Raw genomic sequence first — 20614 nt, 5'->3', positions numbered from 1 at the left:
CATGATAGATCTCCCAAGATCCACTTCTCTAGATGCTGTAGAATGGTAGGGTCATCACATAGGCTAAGCAGTACTAAAGGGCCCCAAGGTTATCTGGGAGGTGAGCTGCTGTTCATCACCCTTGCAGATGTAGTTTTTATAAGCACCAGTTTTTATAAGCACTGGTGATGTGAATTCTTGGGCTCCATGAAGCTGATCTTAGAGATTTGGAGTAGAAGAAGAAGTAGGAGAGGGTAATGATCGGAGTTGTACTGATATTGAAGCCATGCTTTACAAATGTAGGCCGACCTGTCCTTTCTCAGGGTGACAGGGCCACTCCTGCCCCATGGAAGGAGAAGTGAACTGCCTTTGTTAAGGTGGAGTGTAAGAGTACTTGTGGAGGACAGAACTGTACCTTCAGAAAGCAAGTGTTGGCTCCTCATCTTATTTGTTCTTGGAATCAGATCTTGTACTTTTCCTCACTGAAAACTCCTGACAGATGGGCTGTGTGTTGAATATTCCAGGAGTGGGAGGGACTGTTGGGGCAAGTTCTGCCAGGCATAGCAGAGGGGAGAAAAGCTCTTCTATGAGTTCTGTGGTTTTGCATCTCCAGCTGGGAGAACCAAGGGCAAGCACTGGTGAGAGTGGGCTCTCAGGCCACAGTTCCTGTTTACTGTCCCGGGTTCAGGTGCTTAGCTATGCTCACTGGGCCAGGACTGACCCTCATCACTCCCTCGGGGCCCCTCGTCTAGTCCAAGAATGCAGCTCATCTGTGTGCACACAGAATACTTCTCTCCGGGTTGGTCAGGGTGAATTCCAGGCCTCTCTCTTCCCTCGAGATACAGGGGACTCCAAAATTCAGTTGTTGAAAGCTGAGGTAAGTATGGGCTTCCCACTTGGCTCAGTGGTAAAGAATCTGCCTGCCAATGCAGGAGACACAGGTTTGATCCCTGGGTCAGGAAGATCCTCTGAAGGAGGGCATGGTAACCCACTCCAGTATTCTTGCCTGGGAAATCCCTCTGACAGAGGAGCCTGGTGGGCTACATGTGAGGTCAGTGAAGATGAATCAAGGGCTGCTCAAAGGGCCAGAAGCAGATCAGTTGTGAAGTCTGAGGGCTTAGGAGGATGTGAGCTGTGATTCAGGACAAAAAGCGGTGAGTGGACTCTGGACAAATTTTATGATGAGATAGATGTCCTTTTCTAGACCTGACTTTCATGGGCTACCTCAGTGGTAGGTGCTAGCTATTCAAAAGGGCCAAGGTGGACCACGGAGACAGAATTTCGGGGCTCTGATGGGGATTTAGAAGATAGCCCACAGTTTTTAATTTGTCTGTGCTCTGCTTCCTACTGATTTTTGAAATACAGGGAGCTGGCTCTGGGAGCTACTTAAGTTTCTCAGTTTCACTGAGGTGTAATTAACTCAGGTGTTTTTTACATGTTTCTCCCTCATCTCCTTTTCCTATTTATTTTATTTTCCCAATTTCTTTTAGATGTGAAGTCTTGAATCTTACGTCAGAAGAGACCAAATTTGAGTAATTTTTGGATTATGTTTTAGACACATTTTATTCTATGGAAGTGAAAGTCGCTCAGTCGTGTCTGACTCTTTGCGACCCCATGAACTATACAGTCCATGGAATTCTCCAGGCCAGGATACTGGAGTGGGTAGCCTTTCCCTTCTCCAGGGTTCTTCCCAACCCAGGGATCGAACCCAAGTCTCCTGGATTGCAGGTTTCTTTACCAGCTGAGCCACAAGGGAAGCCCTTATTCTGTGACTTAACATTTAATGTTAATATTATTACCAGGGAATGAGTTGCAGAGTAGTTCTTAGTAGTTCTGACAAAGCTGGCCTGTTAGCTCATCTTTTGTTTAGAGATGTTGGGCTTAAAAATGGTGGGTCAAATAGGGAAAGCATATGGCTGTTTAGTAAAGAGTATTAGAGTGATACCTCATTTTTAATTTGAGCTATTTGAGCACCAGATTTCTTTCTGAGGAATAAAAATTATAAACTTAACCTCTCCTTTCTTCATTCAGAAAAAGCTACAAGATTGGGGTTCTCAGTAGAAAGGGGATTCTGAAGAACAGTGTCTCTTTTTTGTTTCTTTAATCAATTTTTATATTTAATATGTCTTATTTAAAAAGTGACATTGAAAGCTGCCGCCATCATGTGATAGCTTCCTCTTTAGAGGATTTTTTTTTTTGTCACTAGGTTAAGTCCGTAGTCCAAAAGTTTGGAAAAAATTGTAATGTGTCATATTTTCTTTACTTTTCAGTGCAACAGAATGGAATTCGGCATTGCTCTTATGCAACTTCCCGGAAGCATCTCTATGTTGATAGAAATACGAAGATTATTTGCCAGGGTTTCACTGGTAAGCAGGTATGTGTATCAAGATTTTTGTTTTTTTAAATGTATATTAGAGATACAGAAACATTGAAGTATTGTCCGTTTTTTTTTTTTTTTTAATATCACGAAAGTCATAATACATGTTTGTAGCAGAAAGGGGTACACTACAGCAGTGGGGTTGTATCTCAGGAGGGGATTAGGTGCTATAATCAGGTAAAAATTGTATTTGTTACCTCGAAAATCCCTCCCTAGGAGTATAGTATTTTGTTGGAAACCCACATGTTTTCTTTCAGCAAGTATAACACAACTGATTTTTCTCCAACATTGGAACAGGTCACTGTTTCTTTAATTAAGCACTCAGTAAAGTAGATAGACATGAACTTGAGCAAACTCCGGGAGATAGTGGCGGACAGGGAAGCCAGGCATGCTATAGTCCATGGGTCACAAAGAGTCAGACATGGCTTAACGACTGAACAGCAACAACAAGGTAGATGGCTTGTGTTTAGGCCTTGCTGCCTCCCTATCCTCTGCATGCATCATAGAATTTGCGTAAGTTTAAATATATCTGTGATGTGATTCCACATTAAAGTGCGACCTAAGACTCTCCTTTCCCTCCTTCCTACCATTCTACTCCCCTGGAAGTCTTTCTGATAACAAGTTAACATGTATCCTTCTAGATACTTTTCTTACTCATACAAAACACTACCTAATAGGCGTTCTACAAAGTTTATTCTATAGGATGTGCTCTCTTTCTCTGGATATATGTGTATATATATATTGAAAGTGTATTATACAGTATATAATATATGTCATACATATGTGTCTGTTAAATAAGTTCCTGAAAGTAAAATTGGGTGTCAGAGGTTCTGTGTATTTAGAATTCTAGTAGCTGCTACCAAGTTGCCTTTAAAACATTTGTGCACATTGCTAGTCCTACTGCAGTAGATGCACAGGTTTTTTTTTTTAATATGAAGGAATGCTAGAAAATTTATTAGAAGATAATCCCTAACCTTAACCCAAAGTGTCTCTTCCTTGGTTATTAAGGGAGACATGGCAGAATAAAAGTGATGAGTGATTTTTGTGTAATTTAATGATTTTTCTGTGATTAAAAGAACTATATATTCATTCTGCAATATTTTGGTGATCTAGCATTGGCAAGTTTATTCTGTAAAGACCAGATTGTAAACATTTTAGGCTTAGTAGGCCATGCAGTCTCTGTTACAACTGTTCCATAGCATTGGAACAGCAAAAGCAGCCACAGATAATACGTCAGTGAGTGGACATGGTTGTATGCCAGTGAAACTTAATTCACGAAACCAGTGGCTGGCCAGATCCCTCAGGCCACACTTTACCAACTCCTGATCTACAGGAGGATACTCAAATATCCAAACTTCTATAACTTTTTTTTAAAGTACTTAAGAATTGCTTTAAACTTATTTCTCTTTTTTTAAAAATGAATTTTGATTAGAAGTTGTTTCATGTGAAATGTCATTCTGCTTTTTGACTTTTCTGGGCACAGAAATGTGAATTGCAGTGGACCGTTCTTCTTTTTCTCCCATTCTCCTACTATTTTTAAAAAATAGCCATTGCCAACGAATAAACACCCAAAACCTTGAAATTTTGTTCATAGATAAAATTGGTTCACTTATTCTGAGAGCTGTGTATTTTAGGAATACCACTTCCACATACATACCTTTTAAAGAAAGCTGATGCTTCATGCTGATGAAGTACAGTTTATCATTCTTCTGCCAATTAAAATCATATTCAGTCCCTTTGGGGATATGTATTAGTTTTATTGGCATATAATTAAATGTTTGATTAACCCAAATTCCACACATAAATTTATTATATAGAATGTTGTTTTTCTATTTGCTAAGCTTCAACCATCTCCAGTATTCTTGCCGGGAGAATCCCCATGGACGGAGGAGCCTAGTGGGCTGCAGTCCATGGTGTTGCAAGTTGCAAAGAGTTGGACACGGCTGAGTGACTAAACAGAGCACACGACATTTTAACGTCTGCCTTTTTTAAAGAACCATTGTCTGTGCTGTAAGCACTGTTTGTAACTGTCTCTGCTTCTTAAATTAGATGATGATTTACCTAAATATTGAAATCCAAGGTTGGTTTCAGTGTCTTAGTTACTGGCAAATTCATTGTTTCTCATTCACTGGGAGCCTTAATTGTCTATTTGTTGGTTAAGTTTCTGCTTCTAGGGAATGATGAAGTCTGAAATTTAGAGTTTATCTCCATAGAAAAGGTAAATTTTGTCTCATTAGTTCTTTTTTTTTCCACTGTGCACATTGTTGCACATATGAATGAGGAATATTTGTATTTCAGAGCAGATTCCAACCATGCCGTTTTCCCAAGGGGTGATATTTCTTGTACTGGCTGTTATGAGCGACTAAAACTATTCTTATTTTAACCATACACTGGATGGTAATAATGAGAAAACTAACGGAAACAAGGACATTAATAGGAACTGTCATCCCTGTTCAGCACTACATTAGGACTAAAAAGTGTGACCGTTTAAATTTATTTAGCAGTGTAGTAGTCTAGCATAGTGCTTCTTTAACTGTCTGGAATGAAGGACCAGTTTGGGTGTGTCTTTTTATTTACACTCTATTGCAGAGCAGTACTTTTTACAAAATACAGTAAGTCATAGCAATGTCATATTGCTATAAAAATTTGCAGACATTTTCACTTATTTTTTTTATTAGATTTTTCTTGTTTTTTTCTTTCTTCTTTTTTGTCATTTTTCCCCCCTCTTTTTGCATTTACCTCACTGCACACCCATAAGAGTCTACAGATAACACTTTGAATGGTACTGTTTTAACGAGAGCACTGCCCTGTGGTCCTTTACAAAACTCCATCATCGACTGGATAAGTCAGTTAATGTGCTTGGGATTAGGTTTCCTGTTTTGAAGAATGAAGACTTTGAAATCAGGAAATTTCTGAAGTCCCTCTTAAAGCCCCAGTTTTTATGCTTTAACAGAACTTGAGTAGTTGACTCAGCATTTTTTGGTCCTCATAGAATGACTGCGTAGATCCATTTGGTTTTCAACAACTATTTACTGAGTGCCTACTGTATGTAACTGCTTTGGGTGCCATTTCTCAGTGAACAAAGTAGATAGAAATCACTGCCTTTATGGAGTGGTGAGTAGAAGGGGGATGTGAGGACATCAGGGGTTGAGGAGCAGTGAGAAGGAGATGTTCTTTTCAGATCAACACCAGGGAGTTTCTGATCACCAGCTAAATTTGAAAACAGAGTGAAAAGAGACCTCCTATAAAAAACACACACACACACACACACAAAACAGTGATTTTGGCTCTGCAGAGACCTGTTTTGCTTCAAGGTTGAAAGCTGTGTTCAGAAAGTTGATGAGGATGCTTGGAAATATGGCTGTTCCTACCCTGTGGCTCAGTGGTAAAGAATCTTCCCAATGCAGGAGATGTGGGTTCGATCCCTGGATTGTGAAGATCCTGGAGAAGGGGATGATACGTATTCTTGCCTAGGAAATTCCAGAGGAATTCTAGCACACCAGAGGAGCCTGGTGTGCTACAGTCCATGGGGTTGCAAAAGAGCTGGACACAACCTAGCGACTGACTGAACAACAATAACAGACAGCAGATACTCAACATATTTGTTTTTCTTTTCCAAGTTGCTGAAGATTGCCTTTCGGCTCCCCAGCCAGCCTTTCTCACTAGTCTTGTGCTTTTCCTTCTCAGGGCACCTTTCACAGCCAGCAGGCACTGGAATATGGCACCAAACTAGTTGGAGGAACGACTCCAGGGAAAGGAGGCAAGACGCACCTGGGCTTACCAGTCTTTAACACTGTGAAGGAGGTAATTAATGGTACCTGAGTTTGGCAAGAAGAAAAAACCCAGGGAAGAGTCAGCACACCTTGGCTCAAGATCTTAACTGTGCCCCTTTTGGAAGAGTCACTTGCCTTCTAAAATTCCAGCAACCTAGAGAAGTTTGAACCGTGGTAAAAACGAGTGGGTTCACTTTAGTCACGTAGGCTCAGGATGTCCTCTCCGCAGCCTGGGTCACTTTTGCTTATAGGCATACATCAGTTCTTCAGGGAAGAAGTGCCGTGGCTTGGCTTCTATTTGGCTTGTTTTTCTTTCCTTACCATTTCTTCTTCTGGGCTGTTAGAAGTGCGCATGTCAGCATCCATGCTCGACCCCATCGCTCAGTGTTAGTGGGAGCTTTGCCAGGCACTGTGCTGGGTGCTTCATCTTCAGGGCCTCATTCAAGCCTCACCACAAGCCCCCAGGTAGGGGCTGTTATCATCCCTATTTTAAAGACAAGGGTATGGCAGTTACAGAGGTTGAGGGTCCTGTACATAGTCTCACAGCTGATCAGTGGCAGACTTAACCTGGCTCAGAGTAAGTAAGTAGTGGGTGGTGTTCCTGTGTGGAATAGAGTCCAACAGGCAACTCACAGAGGCCTGGTCTCTTCCTCAGCTTGCTGATTTCTCAATACTTTTAGAATGACATTAAGCTAAACTTTCTTTGTTACAAGGCTAATACGTGCTTATGGCACAAAGTCAGATGATATGAAGGTATGTACAGTTAAGTTTTATATGGTGTTTTCCACTTCTTGGATTTTGTCTTCATAGAGAACTTATTTCAGCTCAGTGTATACTCTTTCATTCTCTTTCTACACTTACATGAATATATAAAAAATAATAGTATTATGAAAGAAGCCATAGTATATATTCTTGGCTATTTAATTTTTAAAAAATCAAAGAAATAAACTTAGTACTTTGGATTGATGTATTGAGGTTAAAAAATAAAAATGTAGCACTCCCCTTCTTCTTAAATATACTTTTAAGGCATGTTTTAAAGACTTTCATTTTTTTTAAAGTACAAATTTATAGATTTACTCTCTTTTTGGAATACTAACTTCAAATTGAGGTAATTTGAATTTTTAATGTAAATTAAGATAAAGGATAAAACAAATATTCAAATTTGGAATTTTACTTTAAACTTGAAAATAGGGTATTTATATATGTGTATGTGTGTTTTGAGTGTATCATATTTTAGAGAGTAAAAAATTCATAAATTCTGTAGAATAATCATTTAAAGTTTTGCTTTGCATTTTTTAAAACTTCCTAGTTAAATTTGACTTTTGTCATGAGCCTTTTTTTTGCTTTCCTTTTAAAAAAAGTTTTTATTCCTAGCAGTTTATTTATTATTCATTTGATACAAATAGATATGGCTTTTGGAAGATAATGTAAGTTTTTTGACAGATGCTATTTATTTTTCACCTGTTCTGCTCTTACAAAGAGATTTCTGAGTGGAATGGTTACCTTTCATGTAGTATTACTTGAGGACACAGACCCTGTGGTCATAGTCCAGCTTCTGAAAGTCTTTGTATCCCTAAGAGGTAGGAACCCATGGGATATATTTTCCATAAAATACCTGCACATCTATGATGTCATTTCTGTTGGTTCTAACCTAGTTTTTTCCTTTGGTCCCCACTTCCCTGTTATCATCTTGAACATAGTTTTTAAAACATTGATTTCAATTATTTTTAACCCTCAGCAAGTCAGCATGCTTTGACTTGTTCATCTGTCACTGTCAAGATGCCTCTCTTTATTAGGGATGTGGTAGAGAAAGCTCCTCGGCCTCTGGGAACATGGGCAATCAGTTTGGGATGATTCTCAAAGACACTATCTGTTACTTCTGCCCCTTCCAGCTGTACCTGTACGTTCTGTAACTTGGTATTTGTATCCATTTAAAATCTCATGGCACAGCCTTCTAAAATGTTTTTATTTATATCTTAATTAAGCTACATTTTGACATTTATAGGGAGGTAGCCTGCTGTAGCTGAAAAGAACTGACGCTGTGGAATCAGATCTACTTAGGTTTGAATCTTGGCTTTGCCACTTCCGAGCTCTATACCGCATGCAAGTTATTTAATATTTCTTGGCCTCTACATCTTGATTTGTAGATGGTGTAGTAAGCAGGCAGGGTTACATAGTCTTTCTCAGGGCCTCTCACAGAATAGGTGCTGCCTCTCTTGGAGAGTCAGAGACACTGACCGTCTGTCTTCAAGGGGCTTCCGTTATAGGAGAAGAGTCACGGCCACATGTGCAAGTGGGTGGAAGGCTACATCTGTATTGATACATGTATAAAATATATAGAAGATCACAGAGAGAACAGTGGTCACATTGGTGGTCTTTGAGTGCCTTGCGTTGTGAGGGGCGAGGTAGCGTAGACTCTTAACCTTATGTGACCGATTCTTGTTCTGTGGCTATTTATGCATGTGTATTTTAGTTTATTTCTAATCAGCATGCATTAGAGTAAAAATTGGCAGCTGGGAATAAAACCACTTCATTTTGCTTCCTCTTGATAATATTTATTCTTTGATCTATTTTTATTTTTTTAATTAAAAAAATTCTATCTGTTTTGGCTGCATTGGGTCTTAGTCGCAGCCTGTGGACTCTGTAGTTTTGGTGCGTGGGCTCAGAGGTGCAGCATATGGGCTTAGTTCTAGCCCCGTGGCATGTGTGATCTTAGTTCTCTGACCAGGGATTGAACCCAAGTCCCCTGCATTGGAAGGCAGATTCTTAACCACCGTAGGCGTTCCATGGTTTGATAATATTTTTAAAAACATGTTTGAGAGCTGAGTTCCAAGGTTTGGGGCTCACTAGTCCTTTTCTGCTGAGGAGGTGCAGGGCCTTGCGTACTGAATAAGTGCCTTGCAGAAGAACAGAAGTAAGCGTGGCCCGGGAATGAGGGGACCTGAACGCCAGCCAGTGCTTTCATGTGTGCTGACACGCTGTCTCAGCGCCTGAAGGAAGGGCAGGCCATAGAACCTTCCGTTTTCAAGGGGTGTCCCATTGGGGCAGAGAGGAGGCCGCACTTAACTCTGCTGTTTTCTGACAGCAGAGTGAACTGGTTAATGGGAAGAATGAAGACATCGAGTGTCTCCTGGTGATGTCCTTTCCTGATCCCGTGATATCATTAAAACCATGGTATTGAGTTTGTCTTACAAAGTGTCTGACTGAACCTATAGTAAAGTGCTTTGTGTTAATGTTTCAGGCCAAAGAACAGACTGGGGCAACAGCATCTGTCATTTATGTCCCTCCTCCCTTTGCTGCTGCTGCCATCGATGAAGCTATCGAGGCGGAAGTGCCCCTGGTCGTGTGCATCACCGAAGGTATCCCACAGCAGGACATGGTGCGGGTCAAACACAAACTGCTGCGCCAGGGAAAGACCAGGCTGGTCGGGCCGAACTGCCCTGGAGTCATCAATGTGAGTGTACAAAACGAAACGAGCCCGATTTAGCCTCTGAAGGCTAACTAACTGTGAGTCAGTCCAAGTATATTTGTGTATGATCTCAGAGTTCAGATTTTTTTCACTTTTCTGATACTGTCAATTACTTTCCTTTAGCCTGGAGAATGCAAAATTGGCATCATGCCTGGCCATATTCACAAGAAAGGAAGAGTAGGTGAGTATGTATTTCTTAGAGATTAAAAAACAAAATTTCTTGCCCCTATGCTCAAAACTCACAAAGAGATTTGATGGTACAAATCAAATTCATTTTAATTCATTCAATTTTAAGAGAGTTTACCTTGAAAGTTTTATAGTGAATTGATTCTGTGTCCTGAATTAATGTTTTAGGAACACTAATTCTACAGAATCAAGATATTTTCGGGTTTTTTAAAGAGATTCTTTTCCTTCTCAAGCACACTATGGATTCTTCCATGTATTTGCATGTATCCATAATTTTATCACTTAGTAATATTTTATTGAGTGATTATATCACAATTTGTCCATTCTCCCATTGATGAACATTTCTGTTATTTCTAGGTTTGAGTCATTATGAATAAGGTTAAAGTAAACTTTTGTGTACAGGCCTTTTTGTGGATACGTTTTCCTTTCTTTTGTGTACAATGCCTACAGGTAGAATTGCTAAGTCATAGGGTCAAAGTATGTTCAACTTTATAAGAAGTTACTAAATAGATCTGCAAAGAGACTGTGTTCTAAACTCCCACTATCAATGTATGAATGTTCCAGTCACTCTGTACTTAGGCTTTATGGGTCCTGTGCTGAGTTGCCTTTCTGATCACTACCCTGCTTTCTGAGGGGCCCATAAACCTCAAAAACAGCTAAGAGAAGTTTAGGAAAGTTCTTTCGACCTTGGTCCTCAAGATGGCCATAACACATTGATGAGGAAGTCCTCTGGGAGACTGCCTTTAACTTAGAGGACTTTAAAAAAATTTTCGCCTGAAAGAAATACATGACACTACAAGATTTTCTTTTCTTTTCTTTTTTTTTTTTGACACTACAAGATTTTCAAGGAGGTAATGGAGAAAAGATGACTTTTTTGGTATTAACTATTCCTATTTTGATACCAGTACTAATATTCTCAGAAGCCTCATTAACTTCCAGTCCTTAAGCTAAGTGTTTAGGAAAAGGAAGGAATTTTCAGTCCCTTGGGTATTTCTGATTGGGACATCATGTGATATAATAGCAGTGCAATAATATAGTGGCTTTCTAGTTTGTGTTAATGATAACTAAAATTGTATAACAGCTAAAGCTAATTGAGTATAATTGTAGAAAGTGATTAGATTCCAAATTGATATTTAATGATGCAGTATTTTTGTATTTATGTTAGAATTTTTACTGTCAACCTCATGTGACATACTAGACTCCTACATCTTTTTAAAATTTTTATTTTAAACTTTTTATATTTAGATAATTATAAATTCACATGTAATCATAATACAGACAGATCTCTGTGTACCCTTTATTCACTGTCCCCCAATGATAACGTCTTACAAAACGATAACGCCGTGTCGCAATTAGTATATTGACATTATGACAGAGACATAGGGAATTTTTCCATCACTACCAGAATCCCTCATCTTAACATTTTATAGCTACATCCACTTCCTTCCTACTCCTATTCCCTTTTTAATCCTTGGAAACTAATAATCCTCTTATATTTTTTTCTAAATTTTTTAAATTTCAGAAATGCTATATAAATGAGACCATATGGTATGTAGCCTTTGCAGATTGGCTGTTTATACTCAGTATAATTCTCTGGAGATTCATTCAGATTATTGTATCAGTAGTTCATTGCTTTTTATGACTGAGTAGTATTCTAGGGTACAAATGTTTGTTGAACCAATTACGTGTTGAAAGATGCTGGGATTGTTTCCAGTTTGGGGCTATTAAAAGTAAGTCTGTTATAAACATTTGTGTATAATTTTTTATATAATACAAAAAATCTTCATTTCTTTGGGATGAATGCCCAGGAGTGCAATTGCTGGGTTGGATAACAGTTGTGTGTTATTTAAGAAACTGCCAAATTATTACCCATCATGGCTATACTGTTTTACCTTTCCATCACCAGTGTACCGGTGATCCAGTTTTTCTGCATCCGTGCCAGCATTTATAGTCACTGTTTTTATATTAGGCATTCTGATAAGTGTTCAGTGATACCTCATGGTGGTTTTAATGTACATTCCCCTAATGGCTAACGGTACTGAACATTTTTTCGGGTATTTGTTTGTCATCTGTATATCTTCCTCCCTGGTGGCTCAGACGGTAAGGTGTCTGCCTAGAATGCAGGAGACCCAGGTTCAATCCCTGGTCGGGAAGATCTGGAGAAGGAAATGGCAACCCACTCCAATATTCTTGCCTGGAAAATCCTATGGACGGAGGAACCTGGTAGGCTACAGTCCATGGGGTTGCAAAGAGGCAGGCAAGACTGAGCCACTTCACTATATCTTCTTCAGTGAAATGTTTCTTTGTGTTTTTTTGCCCCTGGTCTAATTGGTTACTGTTGAGTTTTGAGAGTTCTTTCTATATTCTAGATACTAGTACTTTGTTGGATGTATGGCTTGCAAATATTTTCTCCCCATCCATAGCTTGTGTTTTCATGCTTTTAACGGGATCTTTCGGAGAGTAAAAGTTTTTTCATTTTGATGAACTCTTACTTACTGACTTTTTTCTTTTGTGAAACATGCTTTTGACCTCAAGTCTAATAACTCTTTACTTAGCCTTAAGTACCTATTTTTTCCTGAAAGTTTTATAGTTTTATGTATTTTTATTTGCTTGCCTGTGCTGTATAGCAGCTTGTGGGATTTTATTAATAGTTCCCAGATTAGGGATTGAACCCAGGCCCTCAGCAGTGAGACTGCAGAGTCCTAACCACTGGACTGCCAGTGAATTCCTGAATGTTTTGTAGTTTTACACTTAAATCCCATAGTCCAATTCAAATGATTTTTCTAGGCATGAGATTTAGATCAAAATTCTTTTTGTCTATATGTGTTTAGTTGCTTCAGCACCATTTATTAAAAAGATCATCTTTCTTTCATTGAATTGCTTTTGTATTTTTGTCAGTAAACATCTTATTTGTGTTTATCTATTTCTGGGTTTCATCAGTACTGCACAACTTTAATACTTTGTTGAAATAATAACTCTTAAAATTGGATGGATTGCTTTTTTGTACTTCACTCTTTTAAAAATTATTTTAGCCTTTTCTAGTTTACTTTTTCATATAATTTCAAGGTAATCTTGTCTCTATCTACAGAATTTATTGTCAGGGTTTTTATGTAAATTGTGTTAAATCTGTATGTCAATCTCAGGTGAATAGACACGTTTACTCTGTTGAATATTCCAGTCCATGAATGCAGTATATCTTCATTTACTAAGATTGCCTTTGATTTCTTTCATGAGCATTGTTTAGTTTTTAATATAAAAGTCCACTGTGTGTTTTGTTAGATTTACACTAGGTATTTCTTTTTATTGAAAACCGTTGTAAATTTTATTGTATTTTAATTCTGGCGTCCATGTGCCTGTGGCTAATGTACAGAAATACAACTAATTTTGTTTATCTTACATCTTGCCATATTGCTGTAGACCTTAGGGGTTTCTTGGTAGATTCTTTAGCATTTTCTGTGTTAGACAACCCATGTTATCTACAGATAGGGATAGTTTTATTGCTTCCTTTTAGGACACTCAAGAGAAAGTCTTTTTAACTGTCCCTGTTTTGCTTGTTATTGTGTTCTTCGTTCTTGATTATATCATTTCTCTTCTTTCCAGAGACCTTATTAATATATTAGCCATTCTTTTATGATGGAACTGTTGGCAACAAATTCTTTACTTTCCCCTCATTTGAAAATGTTTTTATTTCCCCTTCATTCATAAAGACTAACATCACTGGGTACAGGATTTAGGGTTGACAGTTCTTTAGCAGTTAAAAAATGTTGACCCATTTCTTGATTCCATGGGTTCTGATGAGAAAACTGATATCATCTGAGTTGTTTTTTCATGTATAGGAAGGTGTTATTTTTCACTTGCTGCTTTTAAGTTTTTGTTTTTTGTTTTTTTTTTGAGGGGGGAGTCTTTGATTTTCTGAAGTACATTAGAAGTTTGGGTGTGAATTTCTTTGGATTTATCCTGTTTTTAGTTTGCTCACTTTCTCACATGTAGATTTAAGTTTCATGAAATATTGAATTTGATAAAACATTATTTCTTTGAGCACTGTTTCAGCCCCATGTTCTTTTTTCTCTCCTTCCAGGACTGTGATACAGGAATATTCAATCTTTTGTTACAGTTCCATAGGTCCCTGACGTTCTGCTCATTGTTTTTTCCTAGTCTGTTCTTTCTGCCATTCAGGTGGGGTAATTTCCATTGTTTTATCTTTCATTTCACTGATTTTTTTCCTCTCTGCTCTCCATTATGCTATTTAACTCATCCACTGAGCTTTTAGCTTTGGTTATAGTATTTTTCAGCTCTAAAATTTCCATTTGGTCCCTCTATATCTTCTTTTTCTTCCTTTTTTTTAAGTGAGGCTTCCTTCATATTTCTTTGATAAAGCTTCTATTTTTTATTTATTTCAAGCATGTTCATAATTATTGAAAGTGTTTTATTATGACTTCTTCAAATTTCTTGTCAGATAATTCTAACTTCCCCTCATTTTGTGATTAGCATCTATTGATTGTTTTTTTGTTTTTTTTTTTAATTGTTTGAGATCTTCCTGATTTTTGGTAGGTCAGATGATCTTTGGTTGAAACCTGAAAGTGTGGGCTATTGTATTATGAGGTCTAGGTTTATGTGAACCTTCTGTTTTAGCTGACTTAATTCATACTGCTTCAGCAGGGAATATGGGGGAGGTACCTTGTTCCTGCCAGGTGAAGGTAGAAGTCCAAGGTCCCTTCTTCCCTCTATTGTACGAGTGAGTGGGCTTCTATTCACTGGGGATAACAGCCAGCTCCTTACTTTGTCTCCCCTGACCCTAGTGAGGATGGAATTGTTATTGCTACTGCTGCTGCTGCTAAGTCGCTTCAGTCGTGTCCGACTCTGTGCGACCCCGTAGATGGCAGCCCATCAGGCTCCCCCGTCCCTGGGATTCTCCAGCAAGAATACTGGAGTGGGTTGCCATTTCCTTCTCCAATGCATAAAAGTGAAAAGTGAAAGGGAAGTCGCTCAGTCGTGTCCGACTCTTAGCGACCCCATGAGCTGCAGCCTGCCAGGCTCCTCTGTCCATGGGATTTTCCAGGCAAGAGTGCTGGGCAGTAGTGAAAGCCCTGATTTTCCTCTAGGCCTTTCCTGATCCCAGGAAATGGAGAAGCCTTACTGCTGCCAGATGAGGATGGACATCCAGGCTTCTCAGCTGGTTCCCAGTGGCACCGTGGGGGTGGGGCAGGACTCAGTACCAGCCTGTGTAGGTGAAAGTCTGGTTCTGTACGTGCTGGTGGGCGTGCTGCCAGGGTGCCTCATTTCAGCCTTGTAAGTGTAAAGTCTGGGTTTCTTTGTTGGCCTTTGCTTATGTGAGTCGAGGGAGAGCAACAGGTTTTCTGTGGTGCACAGTCGGCATGGAGTGGCTATTGTCTGAACGTTTTCTGGTTTGCTAGACTGTCCTTGGTTCTTTTGCTAAAGAAAGCTGCTGTTTGGATGGGGATTTCTGTGCCTTTATGTGTTTCTAGGATGCGGGCTTCTTTATCTTTGTATCTGGGACACATGAGGCAAAAGGAAACTCGGAAACACTTCATTGTTCTACTCGAGTCTCAAGGTCTCTAGGACTCTACCTTCTATCTAACTTTCAGAGATTTCTTGTATTTGTTTTATATGTAGTGTCCAGGACTTTTACTTGCATTTAGCAGGAAGAATACAGGAGAATACCTCTGCTTTTTGGAAGCAGAAGTATCCCTATGGTAGATATTTTTAAGTGATAGTCTCTTTTGCTATATATATATACTTCAAGGATGGCAGGAGTAATCTACCCTAAAAACATTGCTTTCATTACCTTAAATGTGTGTACTTTGCATTTATATAAATTATATGTCATTTTTATATGTATATAAATTATATATCACTTTCATTTTAGATGAAATCCCCTTAAAAGAATGGTAAAATCCTAGTACTGCTATTCACTGATTATTATACTGACCATCAAAAGGCTAGAATAGATAACATAGTTGTGCTTCCCAGTAGTCTAGGGTGTTGCATGAACAGGAACATGATTCTATCGTGAGAATCAAGTAGGAATGTAAAGGAGACTAGGTAATTACATACGAAGAAATACAACTAAGTTACTTGTCTTTGATTGAAAAGCTAAGTGCACCAAATGTACATAGGTGTTGCCTACCTACCCTTCTCATTTATGAAAGGCCTCATAAAGGAAGGACTATGTTGAGAGAGGTTATAGACAGGAAGCTTTGAGAGTAGGGAAAAACTGATGAATGAGACACACGGGGTATGGTGTTATTGGCTGTCATTTGTCGTGAGATAGGGTCCAAATAGTGATTGGTCTTAAAACTATCTCCAGTTAGATTTTGTTTAAGAGGGTGATTGTACTCCATCAATTTTCAGTTTTGACCTATTTGGTACATATTTACTGAAATCCTTTTGTGCCTGAACTGTACTCTATATGGGGAACTCGAGGGTGGGGAAAACAGTCCCATTTACTAACCCCTGGAAGTTACAAGTCCAACAGAAAAGAAAATCACTGCAGAATCTCCAACAGCATTGGTGGTCTCTACTGATCAGTGAAAGAAAGCAGGGTTCTGACTTGAGGAATCTGTGTGGTCAGGAGACAGGAAGCCTAACTATGAATGTATTTTCTGAAACCGAGGCTATTAACCAAAGGTTAATACTTGAAATACTTTGGCCACCTCATGCGGAGATTTGACTCATTGGAAAAGACCCTGATGCTGTGAGGAATTGGGGGCAGGAGGAGAAGGGAGGACGACAGAGGATGAGATGGCTGGATGGCATCACCGACTTGATGGACATGAGTTTGAGTAAACTCTGGGAGTTGATGATGGACAGGGAGGCCTGGCGTGCTGCGATTCATTGGGTCACAAAGAGTCAGACATGACTGAGCGACTGAACTGAACTGAACTGAACTGAATACTTGAAATTTATGCCTTCTTTTTTTCCATGTGGACCTTTATATAGATTTATTGTTCCATTTTACTTTGTCTGCACCAGAAGGTCATTTTTTGTGGAAGACTTCAGGTATCTCTTAACTGCTTTTGTAGAAATAAAACAACCCTAGCTAGCTGGATCTCATGCATGCAGATGGCGTTACCTGGAACTTGAGAAGCTGCACAAAGGTCTTGGAGGCCCGGTGAAGGACAACCACCAGGAACAAACTAAAAGGGCAGAAGTCCAGGAATGTATTCCACGTAGCCAGCCAGCCAAAAAAACTTTAGGGTTCAAAAATAAAGTGAAACCAGTTAACCACTAATCTTAAGAAGATAAACATTGTGAATGATTGAAAAGTTAAAAGAGTGAATGAAACTCTTGTAGATATACAGAAGGAACTTGCAAACTTCCCAAAAAGCCTTTCCACTGAACCTCTGAAGAAAGAGTTGATTTCTCAGCAGTGTCAAGTAAATGTACCACAGTTAATGTTGATGAGGCTACAAAACTAGTGGCTCAGTTGTAATACACTGGTGATGCACCAAAAAACCCAATAAATTAAATGTTTTATATATAAAAAAACCCTAACTAATAAAATCCTTTCTTTTTCTAACTTTTAAAACCTCCCTGCTGTAATTTAGGCCTTTTCTCCTTATTCCATGACTTAATGGTGTCGTTTGTTTGGAGGACAAATTGTGGAATGGTTTATATACATGTGTTTGTGATTTATTTTACTATATTAGAGTCACATGAGCACTCTTTAATATTTCTGCGTTCTCCTTCTTTAAGGTATTGTGTCTAGATCCGGCACCCTGACTTACGAAGCAGTTCACCAGACGACACAAGTTGGATTGGGACAGTCTTTGTGTGTTGGTGAGGACTTTTTCTAAACTCGTTTTATCGGAGTTCAGTGTCTTCACTGAATAAATGTAATAATAATTATTGGTTTGACTATTTGTGAGAGATTTTGATGTCATTTCATGAAAAAGCTGTTATGATCTTGAGTTTAATTTGCTTATACATGAAGCTGGCTGTTAACATTTTCAAGATTCACTGTCCAGGATTTAACTCCTATGTTTCAGAACAAACATCCTGGGGTGTAGTCCCTGAAAACAGGACTCACTTTGCTTGTTGTGAAGCAGTGGTCCTTCAAGATAGGACTTTGGCACTGTGTTATCGTTGCCAGCTGTCATTCAGTGCTTCACAGTTACGAATTCTTTGCCAATCATTGTCTCACTCTTTAAGGGCAACTCTGTGAGGCACCACTGAGCTGGCACAGAGTCCTGTGGTAACTTCATTGGTGGATGGAGGAGGGTTGAGTTCCCTGGACCCTCTCTCTTTGCCCCATCATACTGCCTCCCATTTACAAAAGAGTTTTTACATTTTAAAATAATTTTGATATTTTTTGCCAAAAGCCAGGCAAATTTCTCATTTTTATAACAATTCCTTCATGTTTTTAGACCATCTTTTAAAAGCTTTTCAAAGGCAGCTTTTGTGGATCAAAAAAATTATGAAATATAACCCTGGAGTATTTTTATTGACTCAAATTGATAAAATCAGAATTAAACATTAAATGAGCTTTTCTATGTGCAAAAGCACAATCTTTTAGACAAGGTAACTTAACGTGATAGAACATAAAAGGTTTTGTCATAGAGTGGCCAGTTCCATCTTCTCTAGCCTCTGTTTTTAATCTGTAGATTGAGAGTAGTAATTTCCCTCTCACAGAGAGTATAATGCTTAGGAAATGGCAGGTCTGATGTGTGCTAAGGCACAGACCTGACACGTGGTTTAAACTCAGTCGATGCTGCTCCCCTTCCTCAGCTTCAGTCCTGAGCCGTGCCTTCAAGGGTAGGAAGCCAGGCCTGCCTTGAGTAAGTTTATAACTTAAAAATTTAGAAAGTGGCCCCCAGTGGAGGGAATCTTGACTTGAATCCGATCTAAGTACTTGTGCTAAAAAGCTGTATGTTTGTGGTAGAGCCCCTATGTGTGGTGTCTGTCATCTCCCACTACAGGTTAGAGGGAAGAAGAATCAGGACACCTACCCCACCCACTGCCGGGACATGTGTCTTAACTTGTGAGTGGTTCCTCGGCAGTGTCCCTCATCAGACAGTTACTTAGTGCAAAGAAATTTTTTTTTCTTTTTTTGCTGTAGAAGAAATACAAATATCCAGTATTTCTAATATGGCATTAAGTCTCCAATATGGTAGTAAGGTTTGTGGTTCATGTGAGCAATAATAAATCACAACAAACTGTGAGGGTAATAGCATACAGATGCACGCACACACACACACACACACACACACACACACACAACACACCCACCCCCCCTGAGTTAATCAAGATACTATTATACTTCATTAACCTTTTGTGCTAGGAGATGATAAAGGGAACTTTTTGATTATAATATTAAGTAGTATAATTATTTTTAATTTCAGAATTAATTGCCTATTATATACAAAGTACTGATACTGAGCTACTCACCAGAAGTCAGTGGTTAAAAGTTATAACTTACTAAAGAGTAACTGTATTCCTGAAAAAGCTAATGTGTTTTCAAAAGTAACGTTCTTCTAATTAGGGAAACTATATAAAGTGCTCATTATTAAAGAGCTATGTAGGAGTAATTTGGGGGGGAGGGAAGAGTCTTGATAAGGAGCCAAAGAAAAAGATGGCTCTTTTTGTGACTAACAAGAGCCAACCACCATTTAACATTCATGTAAAATATTAAAAGCAGAAATAAGTCTAGCATTTTATGATTTTTTAAATGTTACATGCAAGAGTGATGACGCATTTAAAAATATTTGTAAGAAGGGCCTAGGCAAAATAAGAAACCTGTTGAAACAATATTTCCTGACTTAATTTTCAGAGGGTGTTGATATTCTTGACTTTTCCAGGCATTGGAGGCGATCCTTTCAATGGAACAGACTTTACAGACTGCCTTGAAATCTTTCTGAATGATCCGGCCACAGAAGGCATCATATTGATTGGTGAAATTGGTGGTAATGCCGAAGAAAATGCTGCAGAATTTTTGAAGCAACATAATTCAGTAAGTTTGGCTGTGGAAAGATACAGCTCTTTGCTCTTGAATAATACCACAGGTTTGCTTTAGAAGTTGTTTTTGATTAAGGATGAATTTTTTAAGCAAACATGAAAGGTAAAATTAAATCTTATTGGGCTGAGCCTGGAACACTGACCACTCAGGGAATGTGGGACTCTTTCTGGGTTGATTCTCCTCCCCATTTCCCTTGATGCTCTTCTCTGATGAATCCTCCCTCCAGGCATCTCCTTTTATTTCCTGGTAGGTCGTCTGCTAAACAGAACTTTCAGGCCATCAGCCAGAAAGCTGTCACTTGACCTGCGCATGTCCATTTTCACCTGTCATTGATGTCCTATCTCCCGACCTCAGGGGATGTGTGTTCTTTCTCTTTGTCAAGGCTGGCTGTCTAGTGATCCTGTCCTTTATACCTTTTCCAGGATCTTGTCTCCCTCTAGCTTCAGTCTTTCCTCATAGAGTAGCACTTTGCTTCAAAGGTCAAGTGGAGAAGCTTTATTGACTGTCCTATGAAGGCTTTCCTTGTTGCCTCTCCCTTTGAATTAAACAAAAAAGAATAGTGTGGTGTTGTATCATAATTTCATTTAACTCAAGGGAATTAAGCTCTGTTTCTGGGGTAAAGGAGGGTGGTAGGAAGAGAGCGGGGGGCATAGTAAAGACAGAAGCAGCTTGGTGCCCAGCAGTCCCCTCCCCCCATCATTGAGCGTGTGTGCTCTGAATTACTGTGGCCAAAGCCTGGATGCAGATGGTTTCCGGGGTGTCCCTGACACTGACGAATGAGTGAAGAGTGAAGGGGAATCTTCAGGGGGCCGGGCAAGAGGGCAGAGAGAACTTGTGTCTATGCTTATGAAAGA

The 20614-nt window shown here is 39.1% G+C and overlaps 1 protein-coding gene, 1 non-coding gene and 1 pseudogene across 2 annotated transcripts in view; all 3 read left to right on the top strand.

The window, feature by feature from the left end:
- SUCLG1 (succinate-CoA ligase GDP/ADP-forming subunit alpha) overlaps positions 1-20614 on the top strand; it is a 35952-nt gene that overhangs the window by 8239 nt on the left and 7099 nt on the right. Inside the window, exons 2-7 of the mRNA XM_004007255.5 lie at positions 2250-2353; positions 6044-6160; positions 9371-9583; positions 9722-9779; positions 17501-17584; positions 19603-19754. Coding sequence (XP_004007304.4) covers positions 2250-2353; positions 6044-6160; positions 9371-9583; positions 9722-9779; positions 17501-17584; positions 19603-19754 — 728 coding nt within the window. The remainder of the gene's footprint in view (positions 1-2249; positions 2354-6043; positions 6161-9370; positions 9584-9721; positions 9780-17500; positions 17585-19602; positions 19755-20614) is intronic.
- TRNAS-AGA (transfer RNA serine (anticodon AGA)) lies at positions 11867-11938 on the top strand. Its single transcript has one exon. It is a non-coding gene; the product is annotated as a tRNA-Ser (tRNA).
- LOC105614889 (ribosomal biogenesis factor-like) lies at positions 14937-17500 on the top strand (annotated as a pseudogene).

Source organism: Ovis aries, chromosome 3, assembly GCF_016772045.2.
Source record: "Ovis aries strain OAR_USU_Benz2616 breed Rambouillet chromosome 3, ARS-UI_Ramb_v3.0, whole genome shotgun sequence".
Lineage (NCBI taxonomy): Eukaryota > Metazoa > Chordata > Mammalia > Artiodactyla > Bovidae > Ovis > Ovis aries.
The sequence above is the reverse complement of the archived record's forward strand: the minus strand, read 5'-3'. Positions and strand labels throughout refer to the sequence as shown.